This window comes from Poecilia formosa, unplaced genomic scaffold (genome assembly GCF_000485575.1).
Source record: "Poecilia formosa unplaced genomic scaffold, Poecilia_formosa-5.1.2 Scaffold256, whole genome shotgun sequence".
NCBI classification, from domain to species: domain Eukaryota; kingdom Metazoa; phylum Chordata; class Actinopteri; order Cyprinodontiformes; family Poeciliidae; genus Poecilia; species Poecilia formosa.
Genome location: NW_006800195.1, coordinates 257,185 through 279,989, shown reverse-complemented (window position 1 = coordinate 279,989; position 22,805 = coordinate 257,185). Strand labels below are relative to the sequence as shown.

The window sequence follows — 22,805 nt, the reverse complement described above, 5'->3', positions numbered from 1 at the left end:
AAAAAAAACACAATAAGAAATTTTTATTATCAAATATAAACAAATAAATACCAAACATACTGAACCTTTGTACACAAGAATGTAAAAAAGCAAAAGTCTACACATACTATGGCAAATCTGCAATTATAAAACGGTACAAACCGTAAGGCAACAAATGCTTCCAAGCATGAAAAACACCCATGTCTAAAATGTGACAGTGACATTTGGGTATGTCTGAGAACAGAATAAGCTAAAGTCAATGGAGCCAAACTGTGCCAATACTATGGAAGGCCAAGAGTGCTAAAAATGAATTGAAAATAAACTATTTAATTGTGACACTAGTAACTCAAATTTGATTAAATGTCATTCTGGAAATAATGGTCTCATGTGCAGCACATCTGTTGGGGGGATTAACACTGCTCCCGCCAAGCTGATTGACTTGCCTTGCAGATAAACATTTCCGTTATCAAAGTCTGTAAAAAAAAAAAAGAAGTAATTAAACAGTTTAAAATTATGGCACTGCAGCATTGAAACCATGAAAGACAAAAAGTTAAATAATTATACACAAATCTGCATATAACGCTTTAAATATGTATATATGCACAGACACATTTAAAAAATGTAATAATTTTTGGCCTTCCATACGTCACCTGACTTTGATGGAAGGCACATAAAACAACATTTTTTTGTTTGTTTTTTTGTTTTAGCACAGATGCAATCACTAGCTCCAAAATGTGAGCCATGAATTAGGAGCCAAACCGCCGGAGGCGTTTGTTTTCAACTCTTTGAGAATATTCTGTTCTGATGAGCTGCGATTCCTCTCCTGAAAATTCTGAGCAATACAAGAAGCAGATTAGATAAATAATTAGTTTTCCTGAAACAGCATCTCTAAATCTCCTGTATGTCTCCTGGGCTCGGTCAGCTACAACATCCGTTTAGATTTTACATCTAAAAGGTTTGTTATCCAGCATTTATTCAGTTGGCTGAGGGCGTTGCTAGAGGAGTTCTCACTGGGGCCAATTAGGAGAGTGTCATCGAGGTCTAGACGAGCAAACGCTTTTGGGAACCCTCTGAGGATTTGCTTTAAAATGTCCTCGGTTTTTTGTCTCCTGCTTTTTCTCGACCGAGAATCCAGACTTCGGGCCGGTCCGCGCCGCAGACCCCCTGTGACATTCTGCAGCCTTTTTCTGAATCCTGCAGGGAAGAAAAGATGCTTTTGATTATCTGAAATTTTAAATTACTTATGCCACACAAAATCGCTAAAGTGCTCAAGACAAAAAGAATTCAAATTCAGTGCCAGAAACATCACTTTGAAAAATCTAACTTTTAATTTGATTAAAATTATTCAGTGGAGAAGAAAATCATTACTCTGCTGCCAAATCTGATGACGACCCATTTCCAGTTCTGTGTAAGAATCCACCGGATTTTTATCTGAAGTTCTACAAAACTCTGATTAACCTTCCAAAGTAAAGGATTAAAAGACTTCTTGGTGGCACCAATAAATATGCCATCAGTGATTTCTGCTTAGAACAATTACCTTTGAGTAACACAAGATGAATGTATTTTAAGGCTTTTAACACATCTTTGACTAGGGTGCCAATAACTGTGGCTGGTACTGTATATATTTTAATGCAGGCTGGATTCAACTTGTAGTGAACAAACTCAGGTACTGAGGGAAAACTCACATCCTTTCTCTCTTCCTCTCCAGTGATTTCTGCGTCGCAGCAGACAGAGAACTCTTCCCTCGGGTGCAACCGGCATGTCCGTTCTAAACAAGATTAAACACACACGCAGCTTAGTCAGCAGAGATAGGAGGTATCAAAGGGTAGAAATATATATGCAGAGGACTTGAGTAATTCAGTCTTCTAAACACAAAGGCGCTTTTAGTCTAAAAAATAAAATATGTTTGGTTTTAATTTTTGGGCATTTCTACTTTGGTCTCCTTTGTCTAAAGGAGACCTGCCTTGATCATTGAAGTGATGGTGCCATAATTGTTTAGAGGGGAATTGTTTTTGTTGCAATCTGTCCAGAAAAGCTATACTTAAGTTTATTCTAAATTTAGTTAGTGTTGACATGCTGTTAGGTCTGAGACGATGAGTTTATGTCTGTTTCAATGAGTGTTGCATGTGTTACCCCAGGAGGAACTTGCTGCACCCTCTAGTTTAGGTAAGAATGTCTACAATGATATTCACTGGTGAATATTTTTTATTAATGACGACAAGTAGTGATATCTTCTTGTTTTATTGTTCTTAAAGGGGCGGTATTTTGGTTTTTTCCAGCCACATAGTGCCATTTTATAGCTGAACCAAGTAACTATGTTACCTTCAGCTGTTACAGAAATGCTGTATATGTCAAACTTAAGTTAAAAGAAATTTGATTTCGCAATTTAGCGTCTTGAAATTGGGCCTGTGTCTCTTTAAGAAGCTACTGCTCTTTCGGAAATTCTGCCTTCAGTACATCAGCATAACAATAATCCTCCACTATGCCGTTAACAACTCACTCAGCAGTTCATCAAACTCCCGGTTCCACCAGGTGTTTGCTCGTTGCTGCTGCCGCTAGTCTGAAGGAGCTGAGTGGGAGGAGGGCTGCTCTGTGAGGCAGAAGCTCTGCGAGGCAGAAGCTCTGCTGGAGGAGCTTTGAGGGATCAAGGATTTCTCAAACATGAATGAAAGAATCAAAGCAATCCATGTTTTTGATGAGGGAGTAACATCAGAACATGGTATAAAGCTCGAAAAAGTCGATTTTACATTACACCACCCCTTTAAGGAGAAATCCGTGTCCAGAGGTCAAAGGTTAATGGAAACTGGAGATCTAAAATTTAATACAAAATTCTGATTGGTGCGTCTCTAAATAAACGACAAATGATATTCCACGTGTTGTTTTTTTTATTGCATGTCAAGTCCAGGTCAGAGTGATCAGATAAAAACATTACGGCTAGAAACGAAACACCCATTTTTTACTTTGATTCAACATAAATGAAAAAATAAAATAAAATAAAATAACTGAGCCATGATACAAGTACGCTCCGTGTTACTTTATTACAGACCCAGATGGTCCAGAATCACCTGTTGTGCACCTGCATCTAATTCCACCACCGCAGGATTTACTGCACACTGTGGGGAGATTACCTGCCGTCTGAGCTGCCTCTCCCTGGCCAGCTCTCTGTCCCATCTGATCAGCTGCATCTGCTCTCCGGCTGGCAGACTGAAGAATATGTCGTAAACCTCGTAACGGGCGGCACGCAGCTGGAGAGAAGAAACAATTAAAAAGCAGAAGATGGTTTTAATGATTAGCTCGTAACGGCGCAAGCTAACAGATGTCTGTACGGCATGTGTTTGTGTTCACACCTGCAGAGCGACTCTCTCCTGCAATAATACATCTTGCCTACTACAGCGATCCCCTCTGCTGGCGCTCTGCTGCTGGAAGGCCTGCAGAAACTGCTGCGTGTCCTACACACACACACACACACACACCAGAGATACACACACAGCAACATATAGAGAGTACAGCAAAAACAGTCATACAGCCTGAACTTTTCCATACTTTGTCTTGTTGGTGTTTTGTTTGGGTGTAATGTGATAAGAAAAGCACAAAGCAGTTGATAATTGCGACACACTTTATTAAAAATGTGTACAAATGTATTCAAAGTGAGGTCCGGGGGCCGTTTGCGGCCCCTGGACTCAATTTGTGTGGCCTCTCACCCACAATTCAAGAACAAATTTAATAAGTTAGAACAAAAAGACGACTTTAAATTAAAATCTACTTGCAAAAATGTTAGACGCAACACAAAGTGATCATTGCTCCAAAGCTTCCTGGATTGCCTGCTGTTGTCGTGGTAACTAGGACCACATCTACTCATTGACATATACTCTAAAGTACACCTTGGTGCACCCAACTCTGATTTTAATTACTGTATTAAACCTTGGCTAAATACTGAAAGTGTTTTCAAATGACTATCACTGACCTGCATCTGGTTTTTATTGCTGAGAATAGACAAAACATTTTTTAAGTTTTCTTCAACTGAGCCGAAAACAAAAAGCAAACTGGACGCCCAAGGAAAACGTGTAAAAATCACTTGAAGTTTTGGATCTACGATCTCATTCCTACAATAATCTGATTACTTTATTTGTTTAATTAAAAGAGTTCGTGGCGATGTCGCAGTATGAATTTGATATCTCCAATAGGTCCGATATCAGCCTAAAAAACGAGTGTCGGGTTACATGTGGTTTGCATCTAAAATCTCTAATCTAACAATAGAAGCAGTCCTCTACAGCATTTCTATCCAGCAGCGCTTGCATCCCACATGCAGACCCACTGGCTAATAATAAATCAGTCAATTGCTGTTGTTTCTCCATCACTTGATCAGGCCTTTTCTAACAATCCACACAACAAAATCAGTAATAAAAGTACGTATGATTCAAGCTGATACCATATTGGGTCAATATTGTATCAGCCAACAATCAAAGCTGCGACATCTACATCATTCCAGAAGTGAAAAAGTTGCAACAGGCCATCCCTAATAGTTGATGTTTAGTTTATTGTTGAATAGGATTTTAGTTTTTTTTTTAAATTATCATTTTTTTTAGATATTAGATAGATAGATAGATATTCGAGTGCTTTGAGCTGACGATTTTGACACACGTGACAAAAAAGTTCGGCCACTCCTGGTCAATCATGCAAAATCTAAGAAAGTACATCGATGTTTCAGTTAGTTAAAATAAGAAAACATGAAGAAAAAAAAAAGTCTCGGGGCATGAATACGTTTGCCGGCCACTTTTTAACATCAAACCGCAATTAGCGTACGGCGTCAGTCCTTCTGTTTTTACTCACCCTGATGGTGCGCACCAGCTGCGCAACTCTCTCCGTCCTCAGCAGCCTGCGAGTTAGAAAACCTTTTACGGCTGCAGCCACCAGGGGGCGGCAGCGCTGCGAGAGTGGGCTCAGGGGCTGATGAAGTCAGAGAGAGGGAGAGAGAGAGAGAGCGAGAAGAAGAGAGGTGAATAATGATAAGAGAGGGGGAAGACAGAGGAGAATGCTAATTCCATCAATGACAACCAATTAATTTCCACCACGGCGTCTCAAGGTCCTTTTGTTGGCATCTGTTCGGAGCATCGGCGCAAGTGGACTCGCGGCTCATCATTAGAACAGAGAATAATAAACAGAATAATAAGCAGCAGCTGATGTGCTGTCACTCACTTGTTGATTCAAGAGCCGCAGCATTAAAGGGTCACGTTTGTTAAACAAATGGAGTCTAACGGGAACTCAGGTTGTTGATTAGATCCGGCACAATAGCACGCGATTGGTGCTGATTGGGATTAAAAAAATATACGCAGCGGGTATAAGGAGCTGCACAGGTGAAAAGGTGGAGATGTTGTGGTAATACCTGAGGGAGGCTGGAGAAGGTCAACGTGTCCCCAAGTCGAGAGCAGGGAGACACGTCCTGCAGGAGACGGTAACGTGTTGCCAACACCTGAGATGGACAGAAGGAGAGAGCAAATATGAGGATGGGTGTGTGTGGGTGTGTGCGTAGGTACAGGTGGGTGTGTGTGCGTCTGGGAGAAGACAAGGGTGGAAAATATTGAATTGGAAAGGACAGCAAATGAGGCAGGAGGAAGAAATTAATTGAGGGTAGAGAGAAGAAGACAGAAGGGGAGTGACGGGGCACAGAGGGAAGAAGGATGAGACGAGGACCGGAGAGATCAGGGGAAATTAATACAAGCAGACAGTAAGAACAATGTTGGAGGTGGAATAATAGAAAACAAAGAGAGGGAGCGAATAAGAAGAAGAAGAAGAAGAACAAGAAGAAGGAGAAGGAATCATTAGCGGCGGCGCTCAGCGGGACGATCTGGCGCTTAACCACAGACGCTCATGAATTAAGCAAATTATCCTTGCTTTTCTGTGTCAATTCCCTCAGTCCTCCCCTCCTTCCGCCCTCCGCCGGAGAGTCCGGCCAGCTCGCTCTCACCGCATCACGGAGCCAGAGAGAAGTCTTCTTTATTAAACAGCTTATGTTAATTATATTGTTGTTAAGGATACATAAATTAAACAGAGACCACAATTAACAGGGCGAGGATGGCAGCCAAGAACAAATATACGGACACGGGCTACGGAACCGGGAACAGGTTGCCAGAGAACAGCGGGCGTCCTTGAATCCTTGCATGGTCACACACACACACACACACACACACACACACACACACGCACACACACGCACACACACGCACACACACGCACACACACACGCGCGCGCAAGCACAGGCAAACAAGTAGCAGTGCCAGGTTGTCTTTTAGGGATGTAATGAAACATTTATGGTAGAATCCCCCTTTTCCTCCAGACTGGTGGGAGTCTGAAGGTCTCTCGTAATGAGCAGACGTCTGCAGTCTGGCCCCAGCCCAGGAGCTCACTCTCACAGGTAGGCACACGACCCGCGCAGGGACGCTTATGTGCTTTTAGTCTCAAAAGAAACATTAGCAGCCCGAGTGATTATTCTTCTGAAACAGTCAGAAATTCATAAAGCGCTTTCCAAAAAGACAAAGCCGAGACGAGCCAGACGCTAATTTATAATTCCTCAAAGGTGACTTTGGGTGAGCCGAGAACCCCGGGCAGGGTGAGCTACTGGTGCCGTTCTGGAATTACGCTGCACAGAATCTGTACGGCAATAAGTGATGCAATCCGATGCAAGAGGCAGGCCAATGGGAAGGATGCTGCGCTGTTACAATACCGCGCCTCAGAGTAAATGTTTTACTGCTGCTGGTGTTTCAGAAACACACAGATGCAGACACATTTGTTATTGGCCCCGCTGGTAAAGATGTGCGAAAAGCTGGGAAATAAATTCTGATTTAAGCGTATATATTATTTTAAAATCCAGCTTTTCGTTTGAGTACATTTATTCAGTGGGGACAAACAAAATGATGTTTGGAGATGATCTTGTTTTTAACAGAACCTCAAGCAGCTCGGTTGTTGCCAGTCCAAACAACCCCATGAATATTCATGGACCTAAAACTGGTCTATTTGTTTAAACTTTTACTTTCTAATTTTCTTTTTTCTATTACCATGCGGTATAAACATGATGATCACAAACAGCGAGCAGGATAATGAGACAGGTAAAAAAAAAACAACTCTCTGAACATCACTAACTTTTGTTTTCAATTAAGGCTGCGACTTATTTTAGTAATCGATTATTTTGATGATTAATCGGATAAAAACACATTCTGCAGATTTTTCATTTAAACACTTACACCTTTTTTTTTTACACAATGATAGCAATACTTCAAAAATACAAGCAAGCAAATAATTTAAATACGTTTTAGAATGAGAAGATAAACATTTGCAATAGCAACATTTCTTTAGTGAATATTTGATCATTTGTAGCAAAGGATGAATCTGCAGCTAAGAAAAATAGTGTTTACTAATCTGTTGTTTGTTTTTTTTATGAATAATTGCATAGCAAAAGTTGTTCAACAGGAGTTTGTTTTTGTTTTGGTTTTTTAGCAGAATTTGAACCAGGTGAAGCTAAAAATGCCACTCGAGAAGTTCAGCGTAAAACAACATCTTAAATGCAAAATGTATTTAAGTTTGTTGGCCAGTTTTAGGAGTCTACATTCCAGTTAAAAATTACTCCATGTCTAAATTAGTAGACGATTGTTGCGATTATCAATTTATCACCATTAATTCGACTAATTGTTTCAGCCCTATTTTCAATTTCACAGTCAGCGATTCCAGTACTTGATGAGTAATTTCTTTTTTGTCACAGCGAAGTCAAAAATAAAAATAGTACTTATTCGCTTATCGAATAGCTTTCACTGTTATTATCAGCAGTTGGATTAAAGACAAACTAAAAGTGTTGGGACTAAAATAAAAGACAAAAATACCCGATAAAGGTTTCTGTGATTCTGTAGTTGAAACATTTCCTCGGTGCTTGTAGAGCAGAAGCTGTTGGACCGTGAGAAACCCGAGTTCGCCCAACGTCTCCTCAGTCTAATACCTTCCTGTTTATCGCCTGCTTGACAGCGAGGAGTTCCCAGCTGACTGTTTAAACTCCTCATCTCCCCGGCTTGTCCTCTCTTGAATCCTGCTCATAAAACGACTGCAATATTGAAGTAATCAAAATCTAATTTGACTTCTCAGGACTGTCTCATGATTTGACGATTAAGGCGGATCATAAAAACAAAACAAGAGCCGTTTTATGGCAACTTGTCTTTAACAAGACCTACACTTTTGAAAAATAAGAACAACCACAGGATTTCTTCCTGGTTGGACAGACTGTCCTTGTTATTCAACTACAGAATAATTTAAGTGGACCACAACCGTCCATCGCCAATCGGTGCCAAGGACAACGAATGGCGCTCCGGGATTTGCGAACGCCAGCCAACGGCGTGTCAAGTAGCATCGCGCCAAGTTATTTCTGCTTCCCAAGTTGCATTTTCTTTCGAACATTTTAGATTTGATCTAGGAAAAAAAAAAAAAGTACTCAAATAGGCGGATTTTCCGCCAATGCTTTTGAGTGACGCGCCACTCAAATCAGAGAAATCTGTGAATACTAAACAACAAACAGGTGGGGATCCGAAACCAATGTATTTGTGAAAGCATGTCCTATAAACTCTGATATTTTGAAATAAAAGGTTTGTTTTCAAACAAAAAAAGACCATGCAATAGAGTTTCTACACAATCTGCATGACACATGCACAGACGCACTCACTGCACTTGCCAACAAATGAAATTAGGACTTTTAAATAAAACATAAGTACTGACTACTGTCTGTACTTACGTATTTAAATTTGTAGGCACAGATCTGTTATCTTAATCACATGAAATTACTCCCTCATAGTTGCCAAATCATGTTTTGAATGATCTCACCTGCAGGAGTTCTTCCTGCTGCTTCCTGTGCTCCTCTTGCAGGGCTCGGACTTGAGCTGCATGGATCTGTTTCAGTCGCTCTTGTTTACTTTTGAGCGTCTCTTGTTTCTGGAAGCCGCAGCCTTCAGACAAACACACCCCAGCTAAAGTTGACGACAAAAACAAAGGGTCAAAAGTTTGAAATCCTTTCAAGGCCAAATTCAGATGCAGAGTAATTAGAGAAGAAAGCCGTCGGTGACCAGGAACAGCTCTGACTGATGACCAGGTGGTCAGAAAGTCAAAGTTAATTTTCCAACCAAACAGTGCACCAGATATAATTATCAGTTTTCATTGAGACTGAGCAAAGAAAACAGTAAGCAGTTGTTTTAAAAGGAACCTGCATTTAAATGAATTGTCAAAACACATCTGAGGCTCACTGAGGCTGCAAGAAAGCAAGAGAGAGCGAGGCTTTAAGCAGATAAGTGGAAGGCTAACCGGAACACAGCAAAGTTTCATCTTTTTGAACTTCACTGCATTCGAAAATGTCTAGAAGATGCACATGAAGATACCCGCTTCTGTAAAGCCAGCTATGCCAACTGAGCTACTCACAAATAATGGGGCTGAAGTGGTTTTAAAACAGGGACTTTCCCAATCTAATATTGATATCAGAAATCAGTCTATCAATATCAGACTGAGCATGTCTAAAACTTCTGACAGAAGCACTCCATTCCAGCATCGAGTCCGCCCCAGTATTTCTATCCAGCAGGGCTCCCATGAAAACTCAGTGGTTAATAATAAATGTGCCAGTTGTTCTCAAACTTGTTGTTGTTGGCTATTGTTCTCTGATCAAGTCTTTTCTAACACGCAACACTATAAAATAAGTAATAAAAGTGTGCATGATTCGTGCTGATATTGCATTGTGTCAATATCGTATCAGAAGTTGTATCGGGACACTGCTAGTTTAAAGTATCGACTCTTGATTTATTGTTGTTTTTAGCTATTAGTCAAACCCTCTTTTGAAGAAATTGCACCCTATAATGTTGCCTCTGCTGCAAATATAAATAACTAATGATCGCTCATACTAAAAAGACAACGAAAAATGACTCTCGATGCTGTTCTCGTATCTTTTGTCATCATTCTTAAAGAGGAATCCATACTGACTAAAATTGCTATTGGCAGAACAAAGAAAATCTGAAATTGGTCACAAAACTCTAATTGGTGACTTTCTTATCCTACTGTCCTTCTACTAAACGTCATTTATTATAAATAATTATTTGTGTTTTTTCCTTCAGCATACCTGTTCTGTTTCGGAGAAATAAAACCTGCATATCTCATATAGTCCTCTCTGTCCTCACCTGTAGCAGCGCCGGAGTTTGGTCCGACCACACAGTCCACTGCTCGGCCCCTTCTTTCACTCATCTCCACAGTCCCCTCGGTCACATGCATGAGCAGTCGCCGTTTGACCTTTGACACCCCCGACTGATCCTCACCACCACTCTCTGGAGTCAGACCCTTTGTCTGACTGTAGCTACGCTGTGAACCGAGGTCGGATCCCGATCCTTCCTGCAACCAAAGGTCCGACGGCGTGTCCACGTCATACGACTGATTAAGAGACTGTGAGGGGGCGGGGCCCTCAGCGCCAGCAGCTATATTCCCCACTCTTTCCTTAAGATGTGAAAGGTGAGCTGCAGGGACGTTTTTGCAGGTAACATTTCGGAAAATACTGGGTATTCGCATCTGCTGTGCTACGGACATTGTATTTTTCGAAGGGAGTTGCTCCGTTTTGGAAACACCACGCAACGTATTACCGCTGCCTCCTCTTTCTGGACTCGTCTCATTTCTGTTTTCTTTCACTGAGGCTCGGACCTGACTATGTTGGCTTAGTTTAATGATCTCAGAGCCGTTCTGTAGGGAAACATCCCTGAGACTTGACCTTGGATTAGGTCCCACATCTTTATCCATGTTCATAAACTGAATGAATGACTGTCTTTGCCATAAGTCATCTACTTCATTGCCATCATCATCATCAGCAGCAGCAGCATCCTGTGTGTCCTCCAAACAGCAGGAGGAATTATCCGGACCGGCGTTTTCGATTTGCTCATAGTCCTTGCTGCTCTCAAGGTTCTCATTACTTTGCACGCTGCAGTCAGGTTCCCGGCGATCGTCCAAGTTCTCTTTGACTGTGGACTCCAGATCTGAGATCAGCACCTTCAGACTGCACAGGTTGGACTCGAGCTCATCGATGTGCAGCGAACCTTTGGCAAACACTCTTGTGGCATCGTCTCCAGCGATGACATTCCCAGAAGGAACCGCCGTTGGGCTCTGTTGGTGATCGAGGTTTATGTCCTTGACTCTGACCTCATTAAAGTCAGAACTGGAATCGGATTTGGGTTCTGGTGTTCCTGCAGCATCAACTGTTTTATTTTTGCAGGGAACAGGACTCAGACAAAAGCTTGGGACTGGGACAGAACGGTACTTCTCAACTCCTCCATGAAAAGACGGCAGACCAGGTGGCTCATTAAACGTTCCTTGGATAAGGGAGGTTTTCATCAAAGACTGCTGCTGCTGCTGCTGAATCAAAACACTGACCTGTTTAGGTGTCGCTATGACCTCTTGAGAACTGTTCAGCTTGTTTTTTAAGAATGTCTCTTCTTCAATGCTGAGGCGTTCCATTGCTTTCCCATCTTCTGCTACACCTTTGCACTCAAACCTGTGTGTTTTCCAGGGTTTCTGAGGCGAGGGCTCCTCCGACCAGATAAGAGTGCCTCTCCCCTCCTTGGTCTTTTTGCCCTCTATCGTCACAGCGCCCTTGTGATGTAACTCATCGTTCTCCTTGTCAGACAGGCTCGGCTCCTCCACTCGCTCTTTTGGCTTCTCCTGCATTCTCTCCTGGTGCATTTTAGTGTTTTTGGCTTGGTTCCTCAGCATCCGCTGGCGCCGCCGATACTCCTGAGACTTCTTCAGCAAAGCCTGGAGGCTCAGAGGACGAGACTCCTCGGGTTGCTTTAAGTCAGCTACGTCAATCTCAATATCTGCAGGTTCTGCCTCTGCCTTGCTGGGGGGTTTCTGAACATGGACCACTTCCGTCAGATTTAGTGACCGCTGTAAATCTGCATGGTCTGACAGGCTGTTTTTTTCTGACAAAGCAAGCGATCCGTCATTTGTTTCTGTGCTGCTATTCCTGGCAGGGTTTAGTTGTGCTGTAGAAGGAATGTCGACCTCTTTGTTCCGACCGTGTGGACGACTGGATGCAGGCTGTTCAGCTCTTAAAGGGTCATTTCTCAGTGAATCGATGTGAAATGAGGTGCTACACAGATCTTTAGGTGCCATTATGTTTGTGCAAAAGAACGACTCGAGTCCAGTCCTCTCTAGCTCCTCTCCATCTATGGGAGGATGGCTGATAATATCAGGCATCTTGGCGATTGTATTTGAGGTGCTGTGGAGGAAAAAGCCACCGTTGTTGCTCGTTTCTTCTGTCGTGTGGACAGAATCAGCTGTGGCGTTCTCTTGATTCTCACAAGTGACATAGCCTGAGGATAGTGACTGGTGGCTTGCAGCATTAAAGGAACATGGCTGTGATCCTTGTTGGCAGTCCAGTCGCTCAGTCAGGTATTCTTCCTGGAAACTTTGCTGAGGCGGCTTACTTGAAGGAAAAAAGGCACTGTATGTTATGGAAATCTTTGGAGGCTGGGCGATGCCATTCTTTAATTTCCCGGCAGGTCCTGGTGAAAGACTTTCCCTGGTTCCAATGGAAACATCACTGCAGGACACGGAGAACCTGCCGTTGTTAGACAAATGTGGACATTCAAATTTAGTCTCCATTTCTTGGAGCAAATCCTGCAGTGTTGGTGTCTTTCTCAGCTGCACAGACAAGACAAAAAAAATACAGCAATTAGACCAAAGGAAAAGTTTTTTAACAATGTCATAAAAGGCAACAAAATTACAGATGCTCTAATCAGAGTTTAGAAACTGAATAACATTCACCAGTTTTGTAACCAAAGCTGACTTCTCTTTAAGATTAACAGCATTCAAAATACTTTATTTTTTGCTTTTCTCCAGGGCTTGGCTGATTTAAAACAAAGATATACTGAAAAAAATGTTGACATTTCAATTTTTTTTTAACATATTTTATTGGTAATTAGCACAGTTACCAACAGCAGCTGTAAACAGCAGTCTCTGTGTGTATTTCATGGAGAATGTAGTCCCTCAATACTCAGCAGTATCCAAAACATGACCATTACCAAAACCAGAATGTTCCATGACGGGGTTTAAAAGATAAAGAGCAGAAAATGGAGGAACTTTGCAGAAATAAGTTTAGCCTTCCTGTTATCTGCTGAAAGTCTCATCACGTTTTGCAGCTGCATGAATGACCAGTGAAAATGTCTCCTAAATGAATACAGCTGCATTTTAAATGTCTTCTTACATTTTTATAGATTTCTCTGCCTTTATTTTTAAAAACATCTCACTGAAACTGAAAAATCTTTGCTTCTTCCTTCAGTAACGGCTTCCACACTGACGAGTGTTGCTATTAGCGCAACCCATTACCCATTAGGGTATTTAGTGACCAGAAAGTGATCAGACTTTGAAGTTTAGAACAGGTTGGTCAAGCTAAAATTCCTCCAATTCAAATCTTCAGCTAATTTCTCAGCGATTTCATCATCAAATTGAATCTTTATATATTTTTATTTTGTCTAGACCCCTATTATATACAAACTGTTGAAACAAAATATCCTCAAAATAGGTGTTTCTTTCCAACATGATCTGGGTTTCAAAGCAAATTCACAAATTTAAGGAAACAGACAGCAGTATGTGGAGATAATTCTTCAAAATATATATGTATAAAGAAAGAAAGACATAATAAAGATAGATAACATTTTAACAAATTCCTCCACAGCAGTCTGAACAAAGCTATCCTGACCCTCACACTAAAGTGTTATGATAACAGAGGATTTAGAAGCTATTTATACTTTAGAATTAAATTGAAAATATTTTTTGGCCAGTGTAAAAATGACTTTTGGAGAGAAAAAAACGGAGAAAAGAACCAGAGATTTTGGGGAGTAAAATTAAACCAGTTTAAACTGCATTTATCCAACTGGAAGCACTTGCTAATTCATCTTTACCGGATACCTACAAGGAATCCTCTGTGGTGTTCCTGCTAATTTTCTTGATTTATCTTCCCCATAGGAGACCTGATTTAAAAGACTGCTGGGGTGTTTTACCTTTATTAAACTACTGTTGCAAATCTTTAGCAACTCCCAAAGTCCCTGGACAACTTAAATCTATGCGTCATTGTCCAGCAGAGGCAACTATCACCGCATTTTCCTAATGTTAACGTTTTAAACCAAAGTGAAGCTATGAGTGTTGTCCTCTCATGTTTCCACTCATGTTTCCACTGTTCTGAAAAACTTTATTCTTTAAAATAGCAGGCAGTTATTTCTCCCCCTGGAGAGCAGCAAGTTAAATAGTGACAGGTTTGATTTTGTTTCCCCAAAAATGCACCAAACTGAACACATTCACTTTTATCAATCTGTACAAACTGGATGTTCTTTTAATACACATTGTTTTGAGTTTGGCATAAAACAAATCAAGGTTAGATATGCGTGTTTTGTTTTTTGCTTGTTTTTTTTTAAATTGAGGGTAATTTTGTAATCACTCAATTTTCTTTTGGACTTCTGCCTCTTTTAAGGAACCAGAAGCACTTAAAATTGCTAATTCAATTAAACTTAAACATACTTTTTTTTTATCCCAAAGGTAATCTAAATATTCTCTCAACTCATATAATCCAAGTATCTTTAAAGAATCGCCGTGGATGGTGATGCTGTGAGCAGAAAAGATAATCTGAAAGCAGTCAGCCTTACAAATCTTAACTAAATAATGTTGCCATATGATAATCTTCAATAAGCATTGTGACAAATATCATCAAAATGTCTTCCACTTTTCTTCTTTGAGGTCAAACCTCAAAGAAGAAATCGGTATTTGCCAGCCTTATCGGTGCATCCCTGTCCAGTATGATTACCTGAACACTGTGCAGGATAGTTTGCACATAGGCCATTTTGGAGTCATCCTTGAGCTTTCTGTTGGCTTTAGCTTCCTGTGCTTCGTCTCTGTGTCGTCTCATCTCTTCTCTCTGTTTCCCTGAAAGCTGTTTTCAACACAAAGCACACACACTGGTATTCTTAAACAAAGCAGAAAACTAAAAAGCAACAGCACGTTCATGCTCTTTTTAATATTCAACAATGTTTAACCAAGCAGTAAACTTCACATCAGATCAGATTGTACAATGAGTGGTTTTCCCTGGAAATCGTTTGTGTATTTTCATGTTAATAAATGGTTGCCAGAAGCCTAGATCATATAGTAGTGACTTCTACCGAGATGAACAGAGAACAACTGTCTTAAAACTAGCATCGTACCAGTGGAGGAAGGATAGGTCGTCCATAGAAGCGGATGAGGGAGGATGCTGATAAAGGTCTGCTGTGTTCCTCCTCTTCTGCCTCATTTTTCTTCAGTCTAGAGAGACAAAGCTGTGCAAACTCTGCGTAGTTCTCCATCAAGTTGCATGAGGACACAGTAGTCGGTAACTGAGGGTATTAACAGAACTAAACTACACCAATAATGTTTGCTAACGCTAGCTGATACCGGCTAGTAGCAGCTAGCTAAGTTAGCTAACATAACGTTCCGTGTCGGTAAGCTGTTTATTTCATGACCAACTACTCAGCTCGACACACCAACACGTAGGAATTGGGTTGGTAGAGGTTTCCGGTTTACTGAGAAAGGAAGGATTAAGTCTATCGAGTAACAACTAAAGAAAGTCTCCATGGTGAAGGAGCCAGTGTTTACATTTTACCCGCCTCTCCTCCAGGAGCAACAGACGGTGACAGTTGGACTCCGCTGGGACGGCGAGAAAACCCGGAGCGGACTCCCAGCGAGGTGGCACCGTCCAAAGGTACAGCACAACAAAACTGGTATTTCTGAACACTTTTATGTTGGCATGAAGGACTTAGAAATAAATATATCCAATTGTAGATCCTTTTAAATGTGTGCTTGCTTACGGTTTAAGTTGAAATTGTGTCTAAACCCATGTGTGTCTTTTATGACAGATTCTTTTCACCGCAGTGAGTTTTTCTTGGTTAGATAAAGGTGAAATACAAAAGTTGTTCCTCCTGTGATTCTCACTAAATTAAAAGTTTTCAGGCAGTTTTAAAAACAACTGGATTGCTCTCAGACCTTCTTTTAAACACAGTTGAGAGTCACAAAACTTTGCAGTTAAATATAAAGTGCACAAAATAATTAATATTTTTCATGCATTATGGCCACCTAATGTGAGAACACAAACAAACAGTGACACATTTTACATTAATGTCATGCTTTAAGCCATAATTTGCGATTCATGAAACTCTCCCTGAGTGTCCATGCATCCATCTGTGGGGCAGCAGAAGGGGTTCATTCGGTTTACCGTTCATGCAAGAACTGCAGCTGCTGGGGTCAACCATCCAAAGCAAGGGGCGGCTCAAAATAAATAAAGCATGAAAACGTTTCAGAAAACAGAAGCGGATATACTGTTAACCTGCCAAGTTGGAGAACCTGATCTTAATGTACTCCCTGCTTTAGGCTCGATTGCCTAGCATTCAAGTTATTCTAAACTGTGAAACTTCCAATTCTGAACAGCAAAAGATGGATTTCTGGTCAGGCCGTGTTACGTTTTTAATGTCAGATATTCAAAAGCCAGAGGAAAACTATTCTCTAAATTGAAATATTGCAACAAATCTTATCTTTTAAATTACTCACAGTATTAAAATCTACAAACCACATTGAGTTGAGATAAAAAATAAATAAATTGTGAAAGCGTTTTAGAAAGCCTCAGTGAAGATTTTAAAGACACTTTGCCTCATCATGGTGTTACTGACTGTCTGACTCATTACAGCAGGAGAAACAGGTTTTGTTGTGCGATTACCGAAAGGAAACAGCAGTGCAACATTACTATGTTGTCACTCTCCTGAATTGTGACTCTGCAATATTTTAATGGTTTTAACAAGAATTTCCGTGTAACTCTGGGGTGGCCACTCTACTGTAACCACCAGAATAGCTCGTTTAAACCTCAGTTAATTAATCTCGTAAGTGTAATGATGCTTAATTTAGCTATAACTAACCAATGTTTTTCCAAAGAAAATGACAGCAATATAGACTGTTTTAGTTTAATAAGCAAAGTTTAATTATTCATTAAGATTTCATCAAACAACATCATCAAATGGTGTTGTAGCATATACACAAAAGCTGCTTGTATTAAATGACAAGCGACTTGTAATTTACCTTTTTTTTTTGCCAATTATAAGAAATCTAACAAAAATACTTTAATATCTCAGTTTCTGTCTTCATTTCTATATTCTTAAGTTGAAATATGTGTTTTTAAACTACAAGGGAGAGTAGAGATAACCTTTGACAGACAGCTGTCAACTTTCCCGCTTGTAGTCCTTCTGTTTTCATCTACTGAAAATTGCAATAGACTAGCAAAATTCCCTGTGTCCTACATGGGTAGAAAATATTGTATTTAATTTATTTTTTTACACACTAAATAGGATTTTTTATTAGAATTTACACAGTTTTAGGAAAATCATGGACTAGCATAGCATAGCGGTCAAAATGACTGCCATGGTCGTTTTAATGTTCTAGTTTGTCTAATCAGCAGAAAAATCAAATGTTTGGAGAATATTTGCTTTTAAATGTTAGTTAAAAACAAGATGGCTGGGGGAAAAAATAAAGCAAGGAACAAAAAATATCTAGTTATACTTATCAAGTCTTTCTGGGATATAACCTTGTACATGTGCAGACCCGTAATAGGTGCCATCAATTTCAAGAAGCTGGCATGTCTGGATTGGTCACCAGGGGGCATAAGTGCTGGCAACTTGAGTGGATCACTGGTGTAACAGATAGTTGCTGGTGTCAGAGGCTCAGCCAAGACAGTGAGTGAAGGTCACTGGACAAAAACAGATGCCTTGTAGATGCATTGCACCGCACTATGAGCACCTGACAGAGTTTGATAGGAGCCACATTGTAGGCATGCATTGGGCTGAAGGGTTACTTTGAGTAATTGCATCCATCCTTGTGAAAACCCCAACAGTGAATCTGGTCAGGTGTTATCCACTTGTCCTGCAACTGCCTGCAATTGTTGCTCTTCTCGTAACATCACTGATTTGAGACACACCAACTGCTTACAAAATTAGTAATTTACCGATATTGTAATTTGTTTGCAAAAGCAGGTATACTGTTGGACTTTTTAAACATTTTGTTAAACACTTCAATGAATTTTGTCTGGATCTAATGTGAAAAATCCCAACATAAAGTAGTGCTTAATTATGAAGTAAACTAGAAAGGATGCATCCTTTCATCATCTGTTTCCACCCATCCATGTAGCGTCAACAGAAGGCTGATCCCTATCATCAGCAGCCATTGGGTCGCCACTCCAACATAGTAATAGTAGCAACTTAGTGCTAAGTACTAAGTAGTATTAGTCAGACCACTACTGCACAAAGACAAGATACATTTTAAATGTTATTGGGGGTGATATTTGATATTTAGTCTGTTGTTTTTATTTATACTGATATTTCACAAACATTTTTTTTGACTGTTTTGTGAATGTGGTGTTGTCTGATAGTGTCTGTGTTTTGTGCATTTTAAGTTTTTATCCACGCTGCAAGAAAGATTTCCATAACTTATGTCTCATAATAAAGTGAGACGTTTACAGATCCTTACAGTGAGCAGTTTAGCCAACAGTCATGTTTTTTGGACTGAGGGAGAACCCAGAGAAATTTCAAGGCATTAAACTACAAAGTGAAATATCGAAAAAAAAAAAAAAAAAACACAATACTGCCCCTATAAAGGAAACAGATCTACCAGCTGTCACCATGCAGCTGCATGTATGAGTTTCATATTTATTTACAAATAAAACTGTGACGAATTCAGAATTCAGCCCCCTTTCCTCCGACAGCATTATTTAGGAGCAACACAACACTTGACATGGTGCCAGAACAATGGTCCTAAAAAGGCGGCGACAGCTATAATAGAACAATTCAGATTAAAACATATTGATATACTACAATGACCTAATCAAAGACCAGAACTAAACCTGATTGAGATTTGAGTTGTTCACAGATGCCTCCTTTATAATCTGACTGAACTTGATCTAGTTTCTAAAGCAGGCTTTGGACCTTGCAGCTGCGAGGTCCAAAGCCTTGCAGCTGTAAATACCGCAAAAAAATTTCGTTCTACAAAAGCATTGATTCATTTTTCAGGTTTGCATTTTTAGAAAGATTGTGAAAATCATACCGGATTTGTTTTCCATTTCCCCCCCGTTATGCACTACTTCCACAACGGACTCCATGTTGTGGATATCTGCAGGACACAAACACCTTAATGCATTTTAAAACATGTTTATTGGTCATATACAAAATAAAGTAAGCTGTTTATCAACAAACGTACAGTATATACATCAATAAGATGCGTCGGACTGATGATGAAACAGTTCACTTTCATTATTACCAATACCTTGTCATCATATCTATCTACAAATTGCAAAGAGAAAAAAAAAGTACAATAATTTAGTTGGAGATAAATACTTACAAAGACCGTCACATTTGAAGGTTTTTTTTTCCCATAGAAAGTACCGTTTGTACCGCAGAATAATTTATTACACCCCATACAGAAATATTACAAAACACAGAGCTTCTCATCACAAAGGCTTTTCTGAATACATTACGCCATATTCACACAAACTCACTACTTCTGTATAGCTTTAAACAAACCACCGTATACTTTTGGAGACATTGAAACATCCTGGCTCCAATGAGCAACCTCGCTTAACCATAGATGGGTGATTAATAGGAAAAGAAGCTGACATCAAGGCTAAAATAAGTGAATGTGCTAAAAAAAAAAAAAAGAAAAGAAAAGAAGAAGAAGTAGTTTTGGTTGTACATTGTACAAGTGGTGATGTGGGGCTGCAGGGAGGAAGACACAGCAGCAGATGAGGTAAGTCAGGAGGCTAAACAAACATGGCTATTGATGAAAAAGCCAAACAAACGATCAAAGGAATCCTCGGCTCATTTACTTTTATCGATCTGGATTTTGCGGTGGGTGAAAGGGCTTTTAGAGTCCAGTGGCGTGATTCAGTAGGCAGGAAAAACATCTGAACGAGTACTCGCCGATTGGCCAAGCAGCGAGATAAGGAGTTAATGATTCCAGAAGAAATGGATGTTTTGAGGAAGGGCTCGGTGGGCCGCCGGTTTGACTCGCGCTGCCTTCTGTGAAAGGAGGACAGAGCGAGCGAGGCGGTTAGGAGCGTTATCAGATGTGTCTCCACCGCCTCTTTTCAGCCTCTGTAAATTATTTATGGGTTCAAGTATGAGCGGTTTGTCTGGTTAGTGATGAAATGCCTTATCGTAAGGAGGTTGTGACCTCTGTACATGCAGCGGAAAACAAGGCTGCCGTGTCTCTCGGCTCGTAAACGGCGTCACGGAAAGAAACCGCGCCGCCTGCTCTGCTCGTACGGCTGAAGGTCGGCGCGGTCAGCTGACCGAGTCCGTTGGAGGGGGAATCAGGATTAAACCTCTGTAATATTTGACACCATTGGCCATGGCCAAAGAGGCCCACACAACTGCTTCACAAGAAATCCACATCTGGAAGATGATGAGTTTCATCTTCCCCAAGAGAAGCTCCAGTGCAATTATTGGCACCCTTGGTAAATGTGTGTAAAAAGCCGTATTATACGATGTAACGTTAGTGATTTCTGGGGACCATTTATGTTTCAGTGACTCCCTGATTGATTTATTTGGGTTTGGATCAAATGTTTCAGATCATAAAATAAATGTAATCAAACAAAACAACCTGGGCTACGTAAGCAAGTTTGCAAAAAAAAAAAAAAATTACACTCTCAAGCTGAAAAAAAAAAAAAAAAAAATTACACTCTCAAGCTGACAAGAGGTTGTGTCGTGCTCGATGTAAGCATGAACGGTCTCGGTTGACCAACAGCATCTCAATGACTTAAGACTGGACTTTGACTAGGCCACTTCAAAACATTGACTTGGTTTGTTTTTGAACTGATCAGAGGTGGACTTGCTGCTGTGTTTTTTTTGTTGTTGTTGTTGTTTTCGGGTTTTATGAAGCTTTCCAGACAGAGAGACGTCAAAGACTTTGTTTCAAATCTGGTCTTTAAGTTTTCTGTTTTATTTCGGGGTTTGATATGCTTCTTTTTGAGATCTTGAGATCAGTTTAGTTAAGCGTTTTTCTGCTTTTTACAAGTCCGGCAGTAATCGGCCATGCATGTGGCTAGTTCAATTGGGTGCAAATACTTTTTCACAGCCCTGAAAATGTATTCTCTGACTGTAGACTTGAATGGGTTGCCCTTTTCTATTAACCATTTTCTGACTTATAGACGTGTCTTCCCTTTTTAAATGGCATGTTTTCTTGTCTTTCCCGTTTTGAAGCATGGATAAGAAAAATCATCTCATGTTTATGACCCAAGGTAACAGGAAGTCAGTGATTCCTTTAATTAAGGTAGTCAGATCGGATTGGATTTTTAAAAAATGAGATTAGATCATTGTTGTTTTTCCTTTCACATATTTTTACCAGTGGTGCCAATAGATGTGAAGGGAGCCACGTGTCAAAGCTTATTTTATATGTCATTCTCTCATTTGGAAAGAAATTAAAAGAGATTTTATCGTCGCAAATGTCACAGTTAACTTTGAGGAAAAACTGAGAAGACGCCAGAACACTCTGAGGCGCAATTAAACAAAGACAAACCCACATCGGTTTTCATTATCACTTACAAAATGCTTTTTAACCTCGTCACATCACATTGCACCTGCAATTATAAAACAAACAACTAGACAAAAAAAAAAAAAAAAAAAAAAAAAAAAAAAAAAAAAAAAAAAACACAGGCATGATAGCATCACTCCTCCTCTGAGGCAGGAGTTTTAATTTTACCCTACGCCATTTGCATAATAAGTTTCGGTTTAACACATTCATGCTTGTACAGACCGGATCCTTCACAAGCCGACGATGAAACGCAGGTTGACAGAGGCACAAACAGCAGTAAACTCTCCAGTGGAAAACAGAAATCTCTAAGTTTAACAGAAAAACAACAGAATAGATCAGACAGAAAATAGGTTCTCACTGATTTAGCTGATACATTAAAGTGATTTTTTTTTTTCAATGAAAATTCAAGCGTGATGTTGAAATCTGGATGTAGCGCTATTCCTCTGGATAGGTTAGAGTTTAAATTCAACAAAATCTGGAGCCGTTTTGGCACAGAGTAAATTGTTCAAAACTGTTAAAACCCTGTAGAAACTGTTTCGTTTTTGCTCACCGTTTAAATGAAATGTATAATATATTCTTAAAGGTGGTGGCATGCTCGCTAACCTTTCTGGAGGGAGTCGTAGCAGTTCAGGCAAAAGGACGCATCATTGTTAAAGACGCACCAATCAGTCAGTCGGTTTCTCCTTCACTCTGTTGTTTGGTTGTTAAAAAAATGGGAGAAAATAGTTTTTCCTGTTTTGTTGAATGCATCAACACTTAGAAATCCCCACCTTTTCAGAGGTTTTCTGATTCCTTTTTTGATAAGAGTTGGGGACATATGCTTTGGTGAATGACTAACCCTTTTGTTTTCTGTGAACTCAATGTGACAGTTAAAAAAAATCCCTCCAAATCAACAAAAACAAACAAACAAACAAACAAACAAAAAAAAAAACACACACACAGAGACAAAATCTCCTCAAATCTTTCAACAAAAATGTGAAACTAAAGCCTGATGGGTGCATGTCTAATATTTAGAACCGGTTATAATCTTCAAGTTGTTTTCATTTCATTATAATATCAGAGTGGAATTGCTTGAGACACTTGATGCACTTTTTGGGTTTAGCAATCATCAGAGAAAGGTTAGGGACAAATTGTATGAATAATAAATGAGAATAATCTATAAATCCCTTAAATTTTCCTTTTTTCT

At 40.0% G+C, this 22,805-nt stretch overlaps 1 protein-coding gene across 3 annotated transcripts; it reads right to left on the bottom strand.

The window, feature by feature from the left end:
* Window positions 1-9: 9 nt before the first annotated feature.
* On the bottom strand, window positions 10-15,771 carry cp110 (centriolar coiled-coil protein 110). 3 transcript variants are annotated; one of them, XM_007570176.2, is made up of 10 exons: window positions 15,226-15,762; window positions 14,832-14,957; window positions 10,171-12,676; window positions 8,837-8,979; window positions 5,363-5,449; window positions 4,810-4,926; window positions 3,327-3,428; window positions 3,108-3,224; window positions 1,665-1,747; window positions 10-1,173 (listed from the first exon to the last, which is right to left on the bottom strand). In XM_007570176.2, the coding sequence occupies exons 1-10, from the start codon at window positions 15,361-15,363 to the stop codon at window positions 1,011-1,013; spliced, it is 3,582 nt and encodes a 1,193-aa protein (XP_007570238.1). In that variant the 5' UTR covers window positions 15,364-15,762; the 3' UTR covers window positions 10-1,010. The 3 variants fall into 3 exon arrangements, with proteins under 3 accessions (XP_007570238.1, XP_016536285.1, XP_016536286.1); XM_016680799.1 differs by having other exon boundaries at window positions 5,363-5,419; XM_016680800.1 differs by lacking the exons at window positions 10-1,173; window positions 1,665-1,747; window positions 3,108-3,224; ... (1 more) ...; window positions 4,810-4,926; window positions 5,363-5,449 and adding an exon at window positions 5,503-5,669 and having other exon boundaries at window positions 15,226-15,771.
* Window positions 15,772-22,805: the final 7,034 nt, after the last annotated feature.